This window comes from Diabrotica virgifera, chromosome 2 (assembly GCF_917563875.1).
Source record: "Diabrotica virgifera virgifera chromosome 2, PGI_DIABVI_V3a".
Taxonomy (NCBI): Eukaryota; Metazoa; Arthropoda; class Insecta; order Coleoptera; family Chrysomelidae; genus Diabrotica; species Diabrotica virgifera.
The window spans coordinates 105,044,463-105,065,350 of NC_065444.1; the positions used below are offsets into that span (position 1 = coordinate 105,044,463).

At 32.0% G+C, this 20,888-nt stretch overlaps 1 protein-coding gene across 2 annotated transcripts in view; it reads right to left on the reverse strand.

Annotated features, from left to right (window-relative positions):
• Positions 1-20,888, reverse strand: part of LOC126880168 (UDP-N-acetylglucosamine transporter-like) — a 54,897-nt gene that overhangs the window by 12,192 nt on the left and 21,817 nt on the right. For both annotated transcript variants that reach the window (XM_050643926.1, XM_050643925.1), the window contains one exon: positions 16,170-16,384. In XM_050643926.1, coding sequence (XP_050499883.1) covers positions 16,170-16,384 — 215 coding nt within the window. The remainder of the gene's footprint in view (positions 1-16,169; positions 16,385-20,888) is intronic.

Consider the following 20,888-nt stretch of genomic DNA (forward strand, 5'->3'; position numbering starts at 1 on the left):
AGTTTCTCACATTATATCAGTGAAAAAGGATTTGTTAAGCATGGTTTGTTGAATTTCAATCCAAAAGCACAAAAGACTATCGCGAGGAAATGACAACTGATGTTTTCGAAGAGTATTTTGAGCAGATGATTGAACATATAGCACCAAATTCAATTATAGTATTAGATAATGCACCTTATCATTCACGACTACTAGAAATACTTCCAACGACTGCGTGGAAGGAACAGAATTACCTTGACTGGCTGCGGTATAAGTCTCTGCCTTACGAAGATGGAATGGTTAAAGCAGAACTTTAAAAATTGCCCGGCACCACAAATCTTAGTTCAAGAAATACGTAGTTGACAAAATGGCGAAAAGGCGAAACATCATAGTTCTTAGACTTCCAGCCTACCACTGCGAATTAAATCCAATTGAACTCATTTGAGAACAAATGAAAAGTTATGTGGGTAGAAAAAATACGTTATATAAAATATAAGCTGTTCGTGAATTGTTGAGTCTTTTCAACATATTACAGAACAAAACTAGTGAGATGCAGAAGACATGTAATAGAAGAAGAACCAAAAATAATGTGGGATTTTGATAACGTAATTTACACGACGGTAGAGACACACCCGCTAATTATTAACCTGCAAGACGACTCGGATTCCGAAGATGATTTTGTTTATTTTGAATTTGACTAGTTTTGTAATCGTAATTTGTATAATTTAAAAATAGGTATTAATCATAGACTTATATTATATTATCATAGACATATTGTCATTCAGAGTGAAGTGACGACACCATCTTTTTTATTTGGCTCAGTGCTGTTTCACTTTTACGGATAGTAAAGCTGCGACGGTAGTCCTCCCTTTCCGTGCCTATACTCACACCTAATGTCATTTTAATTTCTCGATACAATGTGCTAGAAAGAGATGGCATTAAACCAGTCCATGAGATCTTGTCAGGAAGCGCGGAGCGTAGGCTCACTCTATGCTAATATGTACCTACCTCTATGGTAATAATTAAATAAATGTATCTTTTACAAATTGCAAGTAACTTTTTATTTTTGAATAAAATAAAGAAATTTTATTAAAACAAGAATACAATTTACATTAAATACAGTTTAAGAATATTAATATATTATTTATTTAGTTCAAATAAATGTCTTAATCATATACTCTACGACACTGGTTGGTAATTTTTACCCAAAATCGGATTATCAGCTTTACAACTCTATTGTATTCCTTTAGATACAAGGTGGGTAAGTCGAAAACATCTTAAACTGCGAGTTTTAGGTTGACTTTTATTATTATATCATATTACTTATCCTCTCTGTATTTTAGTTCCCTAATGAGGGCCAAACTTGTACTGAGCTCTCAAGAAATTGTAAACGGATCATAGTCCCTACTGTCTCTGCGAATACACTTACTAAATGCCTCCCAGCGTTGACATAAACGTCAAAATCCTGAAATGGCCTATTATAACAAATAATAACTTAATTAGCGGAGTTCGTCAATTAGCAGCCGAAGCGGACGGTTCTACGAAAAAGTTGTGATAAACAAACCTGTTAACAAGCTATCCGAGAAAAACATTTATTTATTTTATTTGAATGCGTTCAAAAACGTGAGTTTGATTATTAATATTATCAATTTTACGAAAATGGGACGTTTATGAAAGTGCAAGGGTTGCTGTTACCGTCCTAAGAAAGATCTATGTATTTTTAATAGTGTTTTTGTTCGGCAAAAAATATTACACACAATTAGTAATTAGTGAATAGTGATAAAACTTAGTACTTTTGTGTCAAAACATTCTACCTTTACCTTGTAAGTGTTGGCGGAGATATAAAGGTGGGATTCAACGCTCCAAAGGAACGGTTAGTAAAATTTCAATCATTATTAGAACTTTTTTGTAAGAATACATGAGAAATATAAACAAAAAAAATAGAGAATAGATAATACAAAAAAAAATAAATAAAAACATACTGAGAACCGATAGGGGTTAATTTTCCGCGGAGATAGTCCGAAATTAACCCTTTTCGCGGTTGTTTGGTATACTAGTAGTTCTAAAATCTGTATATATTTAAGAAATAGCACGTAATTTAAACTAGGCATATTATATTACATAGGTAAAAAAAATTAATAAAGCTGGAGCTGGAAAGGGACGAGCCTCTGATCGAATATCGCAAGAGAAAAGACAGAGAATCAGTATCTCCCCCAAACCCAACAAAAAAGCTGCAAACCGCAAAGGGAAAAACGGAAGACATGGAGAAAACAATGGACACAGAACAAGAAACAACAAATAGCTTACTGAAACAAGTTTTGAATGAAATTAGACAAACGAGGGAAGAAAACAAGGTTTTTAGAGATGAAATACTAGAATTAAAGAAAGAAAACAATAAGGTAAAGACAGAACTCGAGGAAACAAAGAAAAGCTAAATATTTTGGAAATGAGGGTAGAACGGTGTGAAAAAGAAATGAAGCAAAACAACCTAGTAATAACGGGTCTCAAAATAGATGCGAATGATGAAGCTGAACTAAAAGAAAAAATGACAAACTTCATCAAACAGCACTTGGAAGAGAACACAAAAATAGAGAAAGCAGTTAAACTGGGAGACAGAACTTGTCTATTGAAAATGGGAAGTATAGAAGAAAAAAATAAGGTAATGAAGAAGAAAAGTAAATTGAGACATATCAAAGGGGAGAAGATTTTCATAAGCCAAGATATGACAGTCTTAGAAAGAAATATTCAGAAAGAAATAGGAGCAAAGTGTAAGGAATTAAGAGACATGGGGAGAAATGTTAAAAGGGACTACAATGGATTAACCGTGGATGGTAATGAAAAATGGAGATGGAGAAAAGACGGTAAAGTAGAAACATTCCCAAAAAACTAGCTGATGAAAATCAAAAGATAGTACCACTGGAAACAGACTCGGCAATGCAAACGGTTAACGAAAACAAAATAACGCACACAAAAGAAAGAAAGAATCTCAATAAGAAGAAAAGAACGAAACCCATTAGAATGGGATCTTGGAATATTAGAACCATGCTAGCAGTAGGTAAGATGCAAGAAATAGCCCTTGAAATGAAAAAATACGAACTAGAAATCCTAGCCCTACAAGAAATACGATGGAAGAAAGAAGGAAAAATTGAGAAGAAAAACTTTAGCATATACTATGCGGGAGAAAACAAACAGGGAACCAATGGTACGGCATTTATGGTGAACAAAAAAATGAGGGAAAAAGTGATACAATTCAAAGCAGTTAATGGAAGGATATCTTACATAAGAATAGAAAATAAACAAGCCAACATCTCGATAGTCAATTGCTATGCACCCACGGAAGAAGCAAGCCAAGAAGATAAAGCAGAATTCTACGACATCCTGGAAGAAACCTGTGAAAATATTCCGAGGAATGATATATTAATAATATTGGGTGACTTCAATGCAAAGATCGGAAAGGAGGACTATAATAGTAATGTAGCGGGCAAAGAAACCATTCATGACACTACGAACGACAATGGAGGAAAAATCTGCAACGTAGCAGCAGCAACAAACACATATATAGTTAGTACTAGGCATAAACATAAAAAAAGAACACAAAATAACATGGATGATACCAGGAAGAATGGATGGAAACCAAATAGATCATATTCTAATTTCGAAAAAGTGGACACAAATAGTACAAGACGTAAGGTCATATAGAGGGGCAAATGCGGACACTGATCACATATTGTTGATAGCAAAACTTAAGATGAAAATAATCAAAGCAAATAATCATAAGGAAAGAAAAAGGAGGAAATGGAATATAGCCAAACTGAAAACGCAAGAAAAAAAGCAACAATATACAGAACAACTGGAACAGAAACTGGGCAGGTACGAGAACATAGAAATAGAAGAGGAATGGAAAAACATTAAGAACAGCATAATAGAGACAGCAGAACAAATAATAGGATTCCAAAAAAACAAAGAATCGAAAGAATGGTTTGATGACGAATGTCACCAAAAAAGTCAATTGAAGCACCTCGCAAGAAACAAATGGCTACAGAGTGCCGAACAGGAACAATTGGACCAATATAGAAAAGAAAAACAAGAAGCATTGAAACTCTATAGAAGAAAGAAGAACACATGGATCATTGAACAAATGCAAGAATTAGAATCGAATAATAAAGACAACAAGAAATTGTTCGAATACATAAAACAACAATACAACACCAAAAAAACTGTCACAAAAATAAACAAAAAAGATTGGGAAAAACATTTCACGAACCTATACAAAAACAACAAGGCAGATTCAGAGGATGAGGATATAAGAGATAACAGAGATGAAAAGGAAGGTGCACCTACTTATCAGGAATTCATGGAGGTACTAAAACAACTAAAAGTAAACAAAACGCCAGGGCCAGATGAAATCAACAACGAACTGATCATCAACGGAGGAGAGGAGCTCACGAAGCGAATGCACAAGTTAATGGTTACAATTTGGAAGGACGAAAGCATGCCCATAGAATGGAAAAATGGGCATATCACACCAATCTTTAAGAAAGGAGATCCAACTAAGTGCTGCAACTACAGAGCAATTATGCTACTAAATACAACGTATAAGATATTGACCACAATTATAAGAAACCGACTAAATCAATACACAGAAAAAATTATAGGACCATACCAACAGGGCTTTAGAAAAGGAAGATCAACAATAGATGCAATACACGTCCTAACACAAACAATTGAAAAAAGCTATGAACATGACGTAGAATTACACATACTATTCATCGATTTCCAACAGGCCTTCGACAGCATATACAGACAACAATTACTAAAAGAAATGAAAAAAATGGAGATACCGGCAAAATTAATAAGACTAACTAGAATGACAATGAAAGACTCAACAGCAAAAGTTAAAACAAATGAGAGAGATACAAACGACATCAAAATAGAACTTGGGGTAAGACAAGGAGACAGTCTGTCAACGACACTATTCAATATCGCTCTAGAAGGAGTAATTAGGGACACAGGCCTGAAAAAGACAATTATTCAAAGCTCAACACAGATCATATAATATGCGGATGACCTAGGACTGATAGCACGAGATAAAAAAAGACTAGAAGAGGCACTTTTAACCCTTGTAAGAGAAGCAAGTAAATACCTTATAAGCACAAGAGACAATGTAAACAGAATAACAGAAATAAAGATAGGTGAAAATACATTCCAGAGAGTAGATTGCTTCAAATACCTGGGGGTGATGGTGGACGGCAAAAACGGAAGGAGTATAGAGATCAACGAAAGAATTAAAGCAGGTAATAGAGTATATTGGAAATACCACCGACTACTCAAGGACAAAAACCTGAGCAAAAAAACAAAATCAAAAATATATACAGCAGCAATTAGACCAGTGATAGCCTATGGAGCAGAAGTAATGTGCCTTACGAAAAAAGACGAAGAAAAGTTAAGAATAATTGAGAGAAAAATTTTGAGAAGAATACATGGCCCAGTGATGACAGAAACAGGGGAATATAGAAGGCTCATGAACCATGAAATAATAAATATAACTGAAGGAGAAGATATAGTAAAATTCATTAAAGCACAAAGACTCAGATGGTTTGGACACACACAAAAAAGAGGGGTAGAAGAACTGATCAGGAAGATAGTGAACTGGAGACCAGTAACAAATAGACCAAGAGGAAGACCAAAAATAAGATGAGAAGATCAACTGCTAGACGATATATCAAAGATGGAAATTGCAAACTGGAGAGAAAAGATTCAGGACCGGAGTGAGTGGAAGAAGATAGTAGAGAAGGCAAAAAAACATCACAACCTATGAACGATGACCTAAAGGACACTGCGGACTAATCCACCGCGTGAAATGGATTAAAAGAGCTCATAGTATTTGAGCGACATATACTCTAACAAAAGTGAACGGTCCATATATATAAATATATATATATATATATATATATATATATATATATATATATATATATATATATATATATATATATATATATCAATTTACAAATTATTGGGTTAACAGCTGAAATGGAAGACTCAGTGTACTCTTTTCTACGATTCCAATATTTAGTTAACAGTCGTTAACATAATCAGGGACGCTGAAATAATATTAAAGGTATAATAGTGAAACTGGGTATTGAAAAATAACTCACCAGTTTGAGATTTTAGTCAACGATGTTATAAATGTGTAAAAAAGCGGCATTAACAAAAAGAATTGCAGTGAATGTTATTAAAAATTAAAAATATAACAAATAAAAAAGATAAAAAATGGAACTATAATATAAATAACTATGCTAAAAACCACTAATTATTAAAATCTTTTAAATTCGTCGCACAGAAAGGTATTAGAGACAATTATGTCAATATACTGTCAGTCATGACAGAAATAGGTAGTATATTATGAACTAGAATCTAAACTAAAATCTTTATTGACATTTAAGTTTTTATTTAATTAATTTATTTCACTATTATACCTTTAATATTATTTCAGCGTCCCTGATGATGTTAACGACTGTTAACGAAATATTGGAATCGTAGAAAAGAGTACACTGAGTCTTCCATTTCAGCTGTTAACCCAATAATTTGTAAATTGATAATTATTAATCAGCTGTGATCATTTCTAGTTTATATATATATATATATATATATATATATATATATATATATATATATATATATATATATATATATATATATATATGTATATATATAAATATATATATATATATATATATATATATATAACTTAATTAGCAGTTGTCACATGGCGCGTTCACCATATGCAAACGTTGGCAATCAGTTTGCGTTTGCGCTTGACAGCAGACGTGTTTGGAAAGCGATCGCCATTTTTGCAAGCATAAAATATTTATGCTAAACTTTGCAAACGTGTTGACTATTGAAAAAATATGGCGGGAATTTCAATTGTATATATTATAGAATATATTATTATTTATAATGGTTTTATATATAAAATAATGGCTACTGAAGACATTCAGCTACGATATTATCTATTAAATCCATTTTCTTTTTTCTTTCAATAACATAAATAATTTCAAACACTTATTTATTAAGAAAATTTATTTTAGGTTACGTTCAAACCAAACAAGCAAAATGTCAAATTTTAACCTAAACAACCAACCATTCAGCTCGCTGTCAACAAGTTTAAGAATCAAAGCGCAAACAGTAGGGCTTTTCATCGATTGTCATTTGTTTCGAGCTTCTGTCATCTGTTGTATAATCTATGTATACTGGTGTATACTGCCCTACTAAGCGAAAAGGGGGTATCTACATTTTATAAAAAAATTAAGTACTACTGTTTAGTCATTAAATACACCTTCATACATGCTCCAAACCCACATACAGTCGGAAAAATGAAAGAATACCCATGGACGAACATATAAAACACGCTGTATTTTCCTGTCACCGTGTCACAAAGAAAATTGTCCAGTGCAAGTAAATGTAACAATAATTATTACATGTACTTGCGCTGGCCAATTTTTTGTGTGACACGGTGGCAGGAAAATACAGCGTGTTTTATATGTTCGTTCATGGGTATTCTTTCATTTTTCCTACTGTAGAAGCTGTGAAACTATATACCTCATAATGAATTGGACCATACAGTAGGTAATAGAAAAATATATAGAATCTTTGAACTCATTCATATATGAGACAATATATAAATGAGTATCCGAAAAATAAAAATTGCAGATACCCCCTTTTCGCTTAGTAGGGCAGTATACGCTCTGAGCTTCGCTGGTGTCGCTCCTAGCGGATTACTAATGCAACTTTCACCGGTAATTTTTAAATTTATTATTTAATTGTTATCGCTTAATATTTACAACGCAAACAAGTAATTCAAGTGTAATCGATTTTTTAAAGATTTTGCTAATCATTTTAACGTTCTATTAATGAAATATTAATTTCTTACTTCGGATACTTCCACAATTATCATGTAGATGGCGCTTAGATTAATTTATAATTACATATTACGAAATATTAAAAAAACTTAAATTCAGTATTTAAAACGTAAGTATATTTAAGGTAAAAATATACACCACAGCTTTGACCAACTAATATTATTTCCTATTAATGTTTTTAATTTCAATGTTTTAAATTAATCACTTTGACATTTATGTCAAATATCTAGTAAAAGCTTACAGACTTGTCACTACTGGAGCTCACGAATTTTTAATTATCCCCTCTACCTACGAGCTCATAGCGTATAATGTTAATATACACGGATTATATGACATATGACAGAAGCTCGAAACAAATGACTGTGAATGAAAAGCCCTGTTGTGAACGTGTTGCATCTGGTGAACGCAGTCAATGTGACAAGTGTTATGTCAACTATAAGAGTTGCGCAATAAAATTTGAAACCGAAGATGAAAATGAAAATTTGTCGACCGAAATTGTCAAAATTAAAAAACTGAGTTATCGAGCCATCATCAAAATAAATGGTATTTATCCTTAACAGTCATCATTCTCCCACACTAGACCTTGGGCCCACACTTAAAAAAACCATGATTTCCTCCCTCACGAGACTTCGTTTATTCAGTTATTCATGTTGAATCTGACAACTTTTCTAATACGGAAAATTTTGTCAGACAATATTAAACTAAAAGTCAAATAATTAGGAATGTACGTCATAGATTTAGTGACATCATAACCCACCGGTACAAACTTGACGGCAAACAAATTCAACAAATTTTTCCTCATATACATATTAGTTTTTCGCTACCGTTAAGTTTAGCAGGAAAGCGCTGTTGCCAAATAAAAAACATATAGCAAATACCGACTACACTGTTTCTCTTTGTCTTTAAGAGTGTGAAACAAAGATAAATATCTGTAATACAGGGTGAGTCATAACTATTGGGACATAGACTAAGGACAGGTTATTTGGACCAAAATATGCCTATTGGACCAAATATGCATTAATAAAATGTTGCTGAGAAAAAAGATACAGGGTGTTAAAGTTAGTTTTTGTTTTTCGTTTTTTGCTAATAGTTTCCCTGTATATTTATAAATCTCTATCAAAATTGGCACAGAGGCATAATCTTAGACAAGAAATAGTATTTTATTTACAATTTTACGTTTTGTCATAGAGGGCGCCACGTGGATCATTCCTGATGATCAAATTGAGTCTAAACTTTTTCTGATGAAACTTTTTAGTAATTTTTATTAGAAAATATGACGTAAACATCATTTTTACGTAAAATTGGTACTCTTGTTTAAACATGATAATTTCAACCGTTTTCGATAAAAACGCAATTGAAGATTTCAGGAACTCAGAAGGGGATATCAAATACCAAACTAATAAACAAAGTTGCAACTAACGTAAGGTTTCCGTTTTGACGATAAATCAAAACTAAGCACACTTTAACTTAAAAGAACTCACAAAAACTGAAACTAAATGTTCTACATGGTCTCCTCCGATTTCTATGCCTTTTCTAATTCTTTTAATAAAGGATTTTCGGACGTTAAAAAAATATTATTCTGTCCCCTTATAAGATTAGCTGCATTTTTAATGTATCTCCAAAGTTCGTCTCGTGTATTAATTTCATTGGCATAAACTAAGGACTTCATATGTCCCCAAAAATAAAAATCTAGCGGGTTATACTCAGGACTTCTTGGTGGCCATTGAAAATCACTGCCTCTGCCAATCCATCGTTGAGGAAATACGTCATCAAGATGATTTCTAACAGCTAATGAAAAATGAGGTGGCGCTCCATCCTGCATAAACCACATTTTTCTTCTTACATCTAGTGACAGATCATCTAAAATATCACTAAGAGTATTTTCCAAAAAGAATAAATAAGAATCTCCATTTAAATTCGGAGAAAGAACATAAAGCCCTAGTAGTTGGTCGCCTATAATGCCACACCAAATATTCAATTTAAACTCATGCTGAAAATGTCTAGCTTTAATAGCATGCGGGTTTTCTTCTTCCCAATAATGACTATTTCGCCAATTAAAAACCCCTCGTCTGGTAAAAGTTGCTTCGTCGGTGAACATAATATTCTTAATAAAGTGTCTGTCATTGCGATGTTTATTCAGAATACGTTGGCAAGACTGTAACCGTCGTGGAAGATCTGTTGGAAGTAAATTTTGAACAGGAGTGAAGTGATAAGGATGGAGGTTCTCTTTTTTTAGAATTCTAACAATAGACGACTGACTTACTCCTGTTGCTGCTGATAGATGTCGTGAACTTATTTCAGGATTTTCATCTACTCGAACCAAAAGTTCATCTTCTTGATTAGGTGTGATTTGTTTCGGGCGACCACCCCGATTTTTAGTGTGAAATGACCCAGTTTCACCTAAACTACGATATAATCTTGCAAAAGTTTTGTGATTTGGTTCCCTTCTGTTTGCGTATAACATTCCATACCTTCTGGCTGCCGAGCGACCCCAAAAATTTTCTTGTGCGTATACGCAAATCATATCTCGCATTTCTTCATTAGTAAAATGATTGTGACGAGGCATTTCAATCAAAAAAGTAATGATTACTTTTAAAAAATTCAACACTACACTACACTGTCACATCAAAAATAATTTACTCTGAACAAATGACATTTACCAACAACAATTATCTGACAGTCCAAAGCATACTTTTCATAAATGAAATAATGTTTGAAATCCTTTTTTAAGACTAAGCTAAGCAGTTCGACTGCGTTTTTATCGAAAACGGTTGAAATTATCATGTTTAAACAAGAGTACCAATTTTACGTAAAAATGATGTTTACGTCATATTTTCTAATAAAAATTACTAAAAAGTTTCATCAGAAAAAGTTTAGACTCAATTTGATCATCAGGAATGATCCACGTGGCGCCCTCTATGACAAAACGTAAAATTGTAGATAAAGTACTATTTCTTGTCTAAGATTATGCCTCTGTGCAAATTTTGATAGCAATTTATAAATATACAGGGAAACTATTAGCAAAAAACGAAAAACAAAAATTAACTTTAACGCCCAGTATCTTTTTTCTCAGCAACATTTTATTAAGGCATATTTGGCCCAATAGCCATATTTTGGTCCAAATAACCTGTCCTTAGTCTATGTCCCAATAGTTATGACTCACCCTGTATAAGTGTCAAAGTCATGTTGTCATATAGAAGGTTATGTAAGATCCTTGTTTATTTCTTTTTTCTTCTTTTATGGCCTTTGGGAGCTGTGCCATTGTTAACTCTAGCTAAATCTACTAACTAAACTAAACCTACCATACACCAAAACTATTACGAACCTAATCGACCAATCAAGGATAGTGAAGGGGAAAGCGAAGTTGGTTAAAAAATAAACTGTCGTTAAAATATAAACTAAATAAATCAAATATAATTTGAAAACAATAATTTGACATTATATTTAACCCAATATTAAGACAGCCGTCAGTTACCATTTTTACAATCTCACCAAATATAATAATAACGTCATATAACCTCGTCACTAATTCTAGCCAATAAAATGCTCGCTGTAATATCTCACCAAATATAATAATAACGTCATATAACCTCGTCACTAATTCTAGCCAATAAAATGCTTGCTGTAATAGGAATGACATGTCAAAAAATCTGATTATTCCCTATATATTTTTTCAAATTTAGAATATGAAAACAAGGGGGAAATTACATGCATTCCTTATTGTTTGACTTCCCTATACCAGTAAATTGTAAGGACATATTTTTACCAAACAATCCTTAAAAAAATCATCATTTATAACTAAAATCTTTGCTGTGTTGGGGGGGGGGGAGGTTATAAAATTTATAGGTACCTTATTTTTACAGGATTGTTTGATAACAATACTGACATTTACTGGTAATATTGTCCGACAAAGTTAAGAGCACTCCAGTTGTCGGACGCACCACCGTTTAGAAACCTCTAACGTTCATTCCACCAACATACGACTGTTTTGGATAATCGCGACAACGAATATTTCAGTGTGCAATATAAGAAGTACGAAAGTAAATGGCTCTAATAATTATTCCAATAAACAGCAATGTAATTTGCAATTTATTTTCGTTCTTCATACACTTGCGATCATAAGAAGCGGGTCACTCGATGAATTATTTAAGTTAGATGTCTCGAATTTTCTAAACCTGTTATCCGATTTGAGTGATTTGTTTAGTATATTACAGCCTTATTCTTTATCAATATCGCTATAATAATATTGTTGCTAGACAGGTAAATTGTCATTGTATACCAGGTGTAACAGTCTTTTTTCCTCAAAGTTCGGAACACCCTGTGGAATGTTTTAGCATAGATAAAATATTGAAATTAAAACTCAATCGTAGCATTAGGCTTTCTTAACACTTTCTTTTTTGATTTATTTGTTTATGTTGGATAAAAAAGTTAGGCACATTACCAACTAACCATGTTCTTCATCAATACAGGGTGTTTCTAAGTGTTAAGAGGTATTTATGCCGCATTTTTTGACATACAATTAAGAATTTTATATTCACCATTGTCGTGCATACGGGATGTATCTAAAATGTTTATACCCGTATGCACGCCAATGGTGAATATAGAATTATTAATTGTATATGCACAAAAATGCACAATAACCGTCCTTAAAACCTACCAAATTTCATTTGCATACCTCTACGGGTTTTAGAGCAATAAATAAATCAGTGAGTTTGTAAGAAAAACTTCAACAACCCGTATCTCGGAAACGAAGCATTTGCGGACATACGATTATCAAACAGACTGTCATTATTTTTTTATGCAGAATAATTACCCCTTAAAGTTTGTCGCACTTATTTAGAAACACCCTGCATTGATGAAGAACATGGCTAGTTATTAACGTGCCTAACTTTTTTATTATCCGACATAAACAAATAAATCAGAAAAGAAAATGTTAAGAAAGCCTAAAGCTACAATTGAGTTTTAATTTCAATATTTTATCTATGCTAAAACATTCCACACGGTGTTCCTAACTTTGAGGAATAAACACAGTATGATTGTTACACCCGGTATACAATGACTATTTACCTGTCTAGCAACAATATTATTATAGCGATATTGCTAAAGAATAAGGGTATAACATTCTAAAAAAATCACTTAAATTCGGACAACAGGTTTAGAAAATTCGAGACATCTAACTTGAATAATTCAGCGAGTGACCCGCTTTTTATGATCGCAAGTGTATTTTGCACAATAAAATATTCGTTGTCGAAATAATCCAACGCAGTCGTATATTCGTGGAATAGGGTATATTATAAAGGTATATTAGACCTTTAAATAATATTTTTTAGATATCTTTTGTAAAAATAAAAAAAATGTGCTGTATTAGGCAAAATCTGAAATGTTAAATATTTCTTTCAGTTTTGAAAAATAAAAAAGAATGAAAATTCGCATTATGCTTTATAAGTAATATTACTTCTTCTTCTTTCTCGAAACTCCTTATGCCCCTCAGAGGCGTCGGAAATAATATTACAAATAAGTAATATTACAAAAATATAAATAAATACATAAAACAGATGTCAACAAATCCCACTATACAGTAACGAGTATAGTGAACATGAGTAGAGTGAAATAAAAAGACATGAAACTTGTAGAGATGGGAAATTATCGAAAGAAGCCTATAAATTTACATTACTTTACCACTATTGACAGTTTTCCCATCTTTAGACGTTAGCTTAAGAGCTAATTGACTTCAGTCATAATTATACATACGACGTCGAACATTTACAGTTTTTTAATTTTGCATAAAGTAAAAACTGATTGAAGACAATAAAGCAAAAGTAAATAAAAATAGTTTAATAAGTAGTAATTTTTTAATCCAAAAGTTAATATCTTTTTCTGAAATTTTTATGGTATATTTTTCTTACCTTTCTAAAGACAATGTTTCAATCTTTCTGTCTCATTATAATAAAAGTTATGAGTTGTTTAAAGTGAAAGGTGCAGATTCTTGAAATTCAAAGTTTAATCGCAAAAGTTAAGTGACAAAATTTGAAATTTAGCTTTTTAATCAAGTTTATGTTAAAGTATAAGGTATAAAGAATAAAAATGTAAAAAATTGCGATTTTGACAATATTTCTCCATCTAAAATTCAAAATAAACCCTATTTTCGTTTTCAGCACCATCAAAAAAATAGAGTAAGAGCCATTCACCACACCGTAGTCAGTATCTCGAGAAATAAGCGTTTTTTTGAAGAGTGCTACTCGTCTATAAAGTCACATAACTTTTTTTCTTATTGCATATTTTGACTTAAAATTTTCCAGAAAACTTCTTCATGAATTATATTTTATGCATTTATCATGCTGTGTTGGTTAAAATTATCAACTAAAAAGTTTGTCATTCAACTTTTGTAAACATGAAACTAACGAAATCTTTTAATCTCTTTCCCTCTTTTAATTAGTTTAAACTTTTTTTGACAAATCTCGTTGTCATGATGATACAGTAAAATTTTCAAAAGGAAATATTTACAGCGACCAAAGATACAGCGAGCTAAATATGAAAAATCATCAAAATTGATTTTTCGCATTTTTGCATAAAATTTGATTTTTGAATATGTTCCACCAATTCTAGATAAAAATAAACTTCATATTCGGATTCACCGACTCGAAAATATAAAGAATGACCCAAATTTGCCATTCACCTATCATGGTCGCTTTTTCGATTTCTAAGTCTCAAATTATAGTATAGTATAGTTGATCCAAAAGATGGCATAACCCAGACATCCAAAGTGAAAGTTATCCTTCAACACCAAATTGTTCTATATGGTCCACACACTGTCCAGAAAAAAGTCACACCATTTTGAGCGTCGGGTTTGGGGGGAGAGAAATCGGTAAATTCGTAGTTTTTTAAGTTTTTCGCCAATATTTCTAAAACTATGCGGTTTAGCATGAACAACCCTATATACAAAATTGTTCTACATTAAATTTGAAATAAAAAAGACCCTATGCATAATCTTTCTAAAATGAATGGTTCCAAAGTTACGGAGGTAGTATAGTATAACTGGTCCAAAAAAAGGCCCAACCCAAACATCCAAAGCAAAAGTTTTCCTCCAACACCAAAATGTTCTATATGGTCCACATATTGTTCAGTAAAAAGTTACACCATTTTGAGCGTCCGGTTTGGGAGGGAGATGGGAGAGAAGCCGGTAAATTAGAAGTTTTTTTTACGTTTTTCGTCAATATTTCTAAAACTATGCTTTAGCGTAAACAATGTTATATACAAAACTGTTCTACATGATATTTAAAACAAAAAATGTTCTATACATAATTGTTATAAAATCAACGATTCCAGAGTTACGGAGGGTGAAATGTCGAGGTTTTCGATACTTTTTATATTTTTTGGGCAATATTTATGATATAACTATACCAAAAACCCAGACATCCAAAGTAAAAGTTATCCTCCAACACCAAATTGTTCTATATGGTCCACATAATGTTCAGAAAAAAAGTCACACCATTTTGAGCGTCGGGTTTGGGGGGGGAGAGGGGGGAGAAATCGGTGAATATAAAAAGTATCGAAAACCTCCACTTTTCACCCTCCGTAACTCTGGAACCGTTGATTTTATAACAATTATGTATAGAACCTTCTTTGTTTTAAATTTTATGTAGAACATTTTTCTATAGAACATTCCTTACGCTAAAGCACAGTTTTAGAAATATTGACGAAAAACGTAAAAAAAACTACTAATTTACCGACTTCTCCCCCATCTCCCCCCAAAACCGGACGCTCAAAATGGTGTAACTTTTTACTGAACAATATGTAGACCATATAGAACAATTTGGTGTTGCAGGAAAACTTTTACTTTCAATGTCTGGGTTAGGCCTTTTTTGATCCAATTATACTATACTACCTCCGTAACTTTGGAACCGTTCATTTTAAAAGGGTTATGCATAGGGCCTATTTTATTTCAAATTTAATGTAGAACAATTTTGTATAGAGGGTTGTTCATGCTAAACCACATAGTTTTGGAAAATTGACGAAAAACGTAAAAAACTACGAATTTACAGATTTCTCCCCCCCAAACCCGACGCTCAAAATGGTGTGACTTTTTTCTGAACATTATATGGACCATATAGAACAATTTGGTGTTGGAGGATAACTTTCACTTTGGATGTCTGGGTTTGGATCTAACTATACCATACTATTAGGGGTGTGCCGCTCGCCTGGCGCACTCATCACTGTATATTGTTTATTATAAGGAGTTTTTATTTTATAAAAAATTTTCGTACTAACCTGATATGTAGCAGCATCTAAATGAGAGGCGGATAAGTACAGCAAATTATTTTGGACCAAATACACGAATGAAGGAACGCATATCTTGAGAGTATCAACAGGTTGTTTAATAATTTGTTGATCTATTAATCGAAACATTTTTAATAATCCACCAGCGTCTATGTAGACAATCATCAAACATGTGATCAGTTTGACTACTTCTGCCAACAGTACAGCTAAAATTAAGAGTTTACTGATTATTAAAGGTTAAGGACATTGTAAAAATCTAAAATAGGGCGATTTTTACGATTTTATTAATGCAGGAAAAGTAAGGGGAGAAAAATTTTCAAGGATTTAATGAGTCATGCTATACGTGCTCAAAAAGATTATTTATTCACTAATCTACAGTTGAGTCCACGAGTCTTTACCCGTGCGTCATTAATACCTGGCGAGATAAAACACATACTGTTTATCTAGCATCATTCTCTTCCACGCATGAAACTAACGACAAACCAGCTACCGCCTGTTATTAAGTAAAAACACATGTTATTTTTATGAACGCTCTAGACTCAGTACATTGAAAATATATAGGTATAAAAAAGACGCTGGGAGATGTTTTCAGATTTTAAGTACAATAATTTGTGACGTTTCTGGTTTCTTACGTTTGTGGCTGTCAGTCTGTTGAATTTTTTGTTGTTTTTTTGTCGAATTTTTGCATTTCGAAGTTTTTTTATATTACACAAACACTTGGTTTCACAACTAATTTTATATTGGGGTTTGAAATTTTATGTTAAGTGTATTTTATTTTGCCCTTAATTTTTACATTCTAACCTCATTCAAACAGTTAAGGAATGGTCGTGTTTAAGTTTCCGCCAAAGTGAATAAAATGACAAAAAGAAAATATGGTATTGAATTTTTTATACATTGTTTATTTATTTATTAATCACTAATGATATTAAAATAATTTATTAAGCTTTTTCAAATGTAGCTATAATTGTGCACCAAAATTTTAAAGCAAAACTTACATTTGACATTCTTTGTATTTTATAACGTCAAATTTTTTAATATAACCCGTGATCGGATCAGTAGCCACTTTCTGTCACTTGCTGTTGCGTTTAGTAAATTTCCGACTTCCGAATGATATTAAAATAATTTATTAAGCTTTTTCAAATGTAGCTGTAATTCTGCACCAAAGTTTTAAAGCAAAACTCACATTTGACATTCTTTGTATTTTATAACGTCAATTTTTTTAATATAACCCGTGATCGGAGCAGTAGCCACTTTCTGTCACTTGCTGTTGCGTTTAGTAAATTTCCGACTTATTTCGTATGTTTTAAAGGATGACGCACGGGTAAAGAACCCTGGACTCAACAGTAGTGATTTTTATAGGTTATAAGTGAAATCACCGAAAAATTAAGCACTTTTCGGGAAAAACCCATTTAAACTTTTTTAAAGTGTTTATAAAAAGCTTTGTTTTAATTCTTAACAAAAGTTTTAGCATTAAAAATAAGCGAGTTACCCTCTTATTTAAGTTGGCTCTCTTTTTTTTTGTAAAAAATCATGAAAATCTCGCCGTGTTTAGCTCCCCAAATGAAATTAATCGCTACCGCTTTACAAACAATTTACTTACCTATCCATTTTAAATGATCTGTCAGTCTCACCGCACCGATTTAAAGTGATTATTTTTGAAAGGGTTATAATTGAGAAAGCTTGAATGGGTCACTAATCACGAGTGTATGTAAATTTTGAACAGCCATATCTTAACCAATTTTTGTCTGACGGAGAAACAAAATGAAACTAGCATATTTATAATAGCAAAACCTACATTTTTTTACTTTTTAAGATTTTTCTTATCACTAATACTTTTTAAGTTATTTTGAAAAAATGAAATTTTTCAAAAATTTTTAGAAAATTTTTTTTTAACATAAAACCAAATGTTTTCAAATTACGCACTTCAAACCAATCAAACTTACAGATCATATAAACACTACACATACAGTTAAAATAGATGGTAAAGCCAAACGATTAATTTCATTTAGGGTGCTAAATAGAGGGAGGTTTCACGATTTTTTTTACCAAAAAAAAGTGGCCAACTTTTTTTTTCAGTGTAACTCGTTTATTTTTGATGCTGTAAACTTTTGTAAAAAACAAAAAATAAGCTTTTTTTCGATACTTTAAAAATGTTAATAAGGTTTTCCCGAAAAATGCTTCTATCTTCGGTGATTTCGCGTTGAATTATTCGATTTGGAATTAGACGAATAAGAACGTATTTTTCATGAGCTACAACTTTGCATCTACTCAATTTGTAGACTTTACTGATACACCATTTTTTTCGTTTGTTTATAGGCTACACTTTTGCTAAAAATATTTTTTTCGATAAAATATTTACTTTTTGAGTTATTTGGGAAAAACGGTCTGAAAATGTATTTTTTTTTTTGTCGAAAAATCAACATTTTAAATCGCGAATAACTCGAAAAGTCTTGACTTACGTAAAAATCTTTATAGAACAAAACGTGCTTAAAATAAGTCAGTTTATCCATTTCCGGCCTTATTTTAAACATGCGTTTTTCACCCCCCGAGAAGGGGTAAATGTCACCCCCCAAGTAAAAGCAACCAACGGCACAAATTCAACTTTGAAGTGGAGGGTAAGTAGAACCTAAATCCAAATTTTTATGCAATTCGGAGTTATCCCTGGAAATTACACTCCAAAACGGTCATTTATTGGGCTAATAAGAAAAGTTGAAATTCTGCCTGAGCAGTGATCGATCCATAATTAGAGGTATGAGAAAACGTATAGCTGCAGTCATATTATCTCGTGGGGAAATATATTTTTGAACAAAAAACTAACCATTGCAATTTTGGTTCATTGTTCAATTTTTAAAACGCATACATATGCGTATGCGCAGAAGTACTTATACAATTGTTTTTTTTATCCTACATCATTTTTGTCTTTTGTATTTTTTTGTATTTATACAGTGTGGGACAAAGAAAACAGTCCACCTCGATATTTTGCAGTATTTATTAGATTTTAAGGAAATGAAGAAACAGGTAGATTTTAGATCTAAGGGGGACACATTTTTACGGTAAATACATCTGTCATTTGTCAACCCCCTCCCTTCCACTTCAACCACCCCTTATTTTTAAATAGGGAATAGGGGTCGTGTGCTAGCTCATTTGTAAGGTTATTCAATTTTCTATTCAGTAATATAAACATTAACATAATTATTGATACTGGGTGTCGAAGAAAAAATATTTTAATTAAATTAATTGACACAATACAATACAATACATTCTAGTGCTGTCACAAAACAGAAAAAAAATGTTTGATAAATAAACATGGCTTTTCGCCTAATTTCAATATTCAAGCTGCCACCCATCTGACTCTTGGTAGGTTGAATATTGAATTTAAGCAACAAACAATGTTTATTTATTAAATAAACATTTATTTTCTATTTTCTGTCAGCAGTAGAACGTATTTTGAGTTAAATAAATTACATATTTTTCTTTTTGTGTCAATTAATTTAATTCAAAATAATTTTTCTTGGACACCCTGTATAAATAATTATGTCAATGTTAATATTACTGAATAGAATAATAGAGAATGGAATAACCTTTTAAAGGAGATAGCACACGACCCCTATTCCCTATTTAAAAATAAGGGGTGGGGAAGTGGAAGGAAGGGGGTTGACAAATGACAGATGTATGTACCTTATAAATGTGTCCGCCTTAGATCAAAAATCGACCTGTTTCTTTATTTCCTTAAAATCTAATAAATACTGCCAACTATCAAGGTGGACTGTTTTCTTTGGCCGACACTGTACTGTACAGCTTTAAAACGACATAAAACTTATTCAAATGGCATATAACCTAACGTATAAAAATTTTACATTTTCCTGTAAAAAATATATCTACGTTCCTTGATGTGTTTATCTAATTGTTTGTATTGTTATATTCTACTTTAGTGGAGTCACTAAAGGTGGATATGAGCTATTACCTCCGATTTCGTTGAACCTCCATCGATTTGCATGAAAATTGGTGAATGGTTAGAGGATATCTCAAGGAACAAAGGTGACATGGTACACTTAGAGTAAAAAAAAACTGGTACAACTCTACCGTATCGCGTACCGTTTTCAATCGCGTTTTTCAAGTTGTGTAAGTTGATCTTGTCAAATGTGTCACTCTAATTTCTAGGGCAACGTTGCCAGTCACCTCAATTAAGTACCCATACATTGATTCGTGTTTTATTATAATTTATGAAAATATTTCAATTCAAAAATAATGATAGTTAATAAATCTAGACATAACTTTACTTTAAATTATGTTTAAATTAAAATCCAGAAGCGTGATTGGTTTCTCGTAAATTTTATTGTAAATACAAAACTCTATTGAGTTGTAGGATACTAGAATAAACACACGGGAAAAATAAAAAAATTGATTTGAAATTAATACAATATGAATAACTTTTACAGTGAACAAGTGTGGAATTTAAATATATGTATTACAATTCGAAATTGCTGAAATATTAATATTTTGTCATAGCTCCATTATTATTAATCACTTCTTGTAATCTTCTGGGCACTGAGAAATAAATTTAGTTATAAATTTTCATCTTCGTCCAAGCTCTCCCAGGTTTCTTCTATGATGGTCAATTGGTAGTGATAAAAATAATACCTATCTAAAACCTTTATACATTTTTAAACGTCATTTTTTTGTATTCAGATTTAGTGCAATTCCGTTATC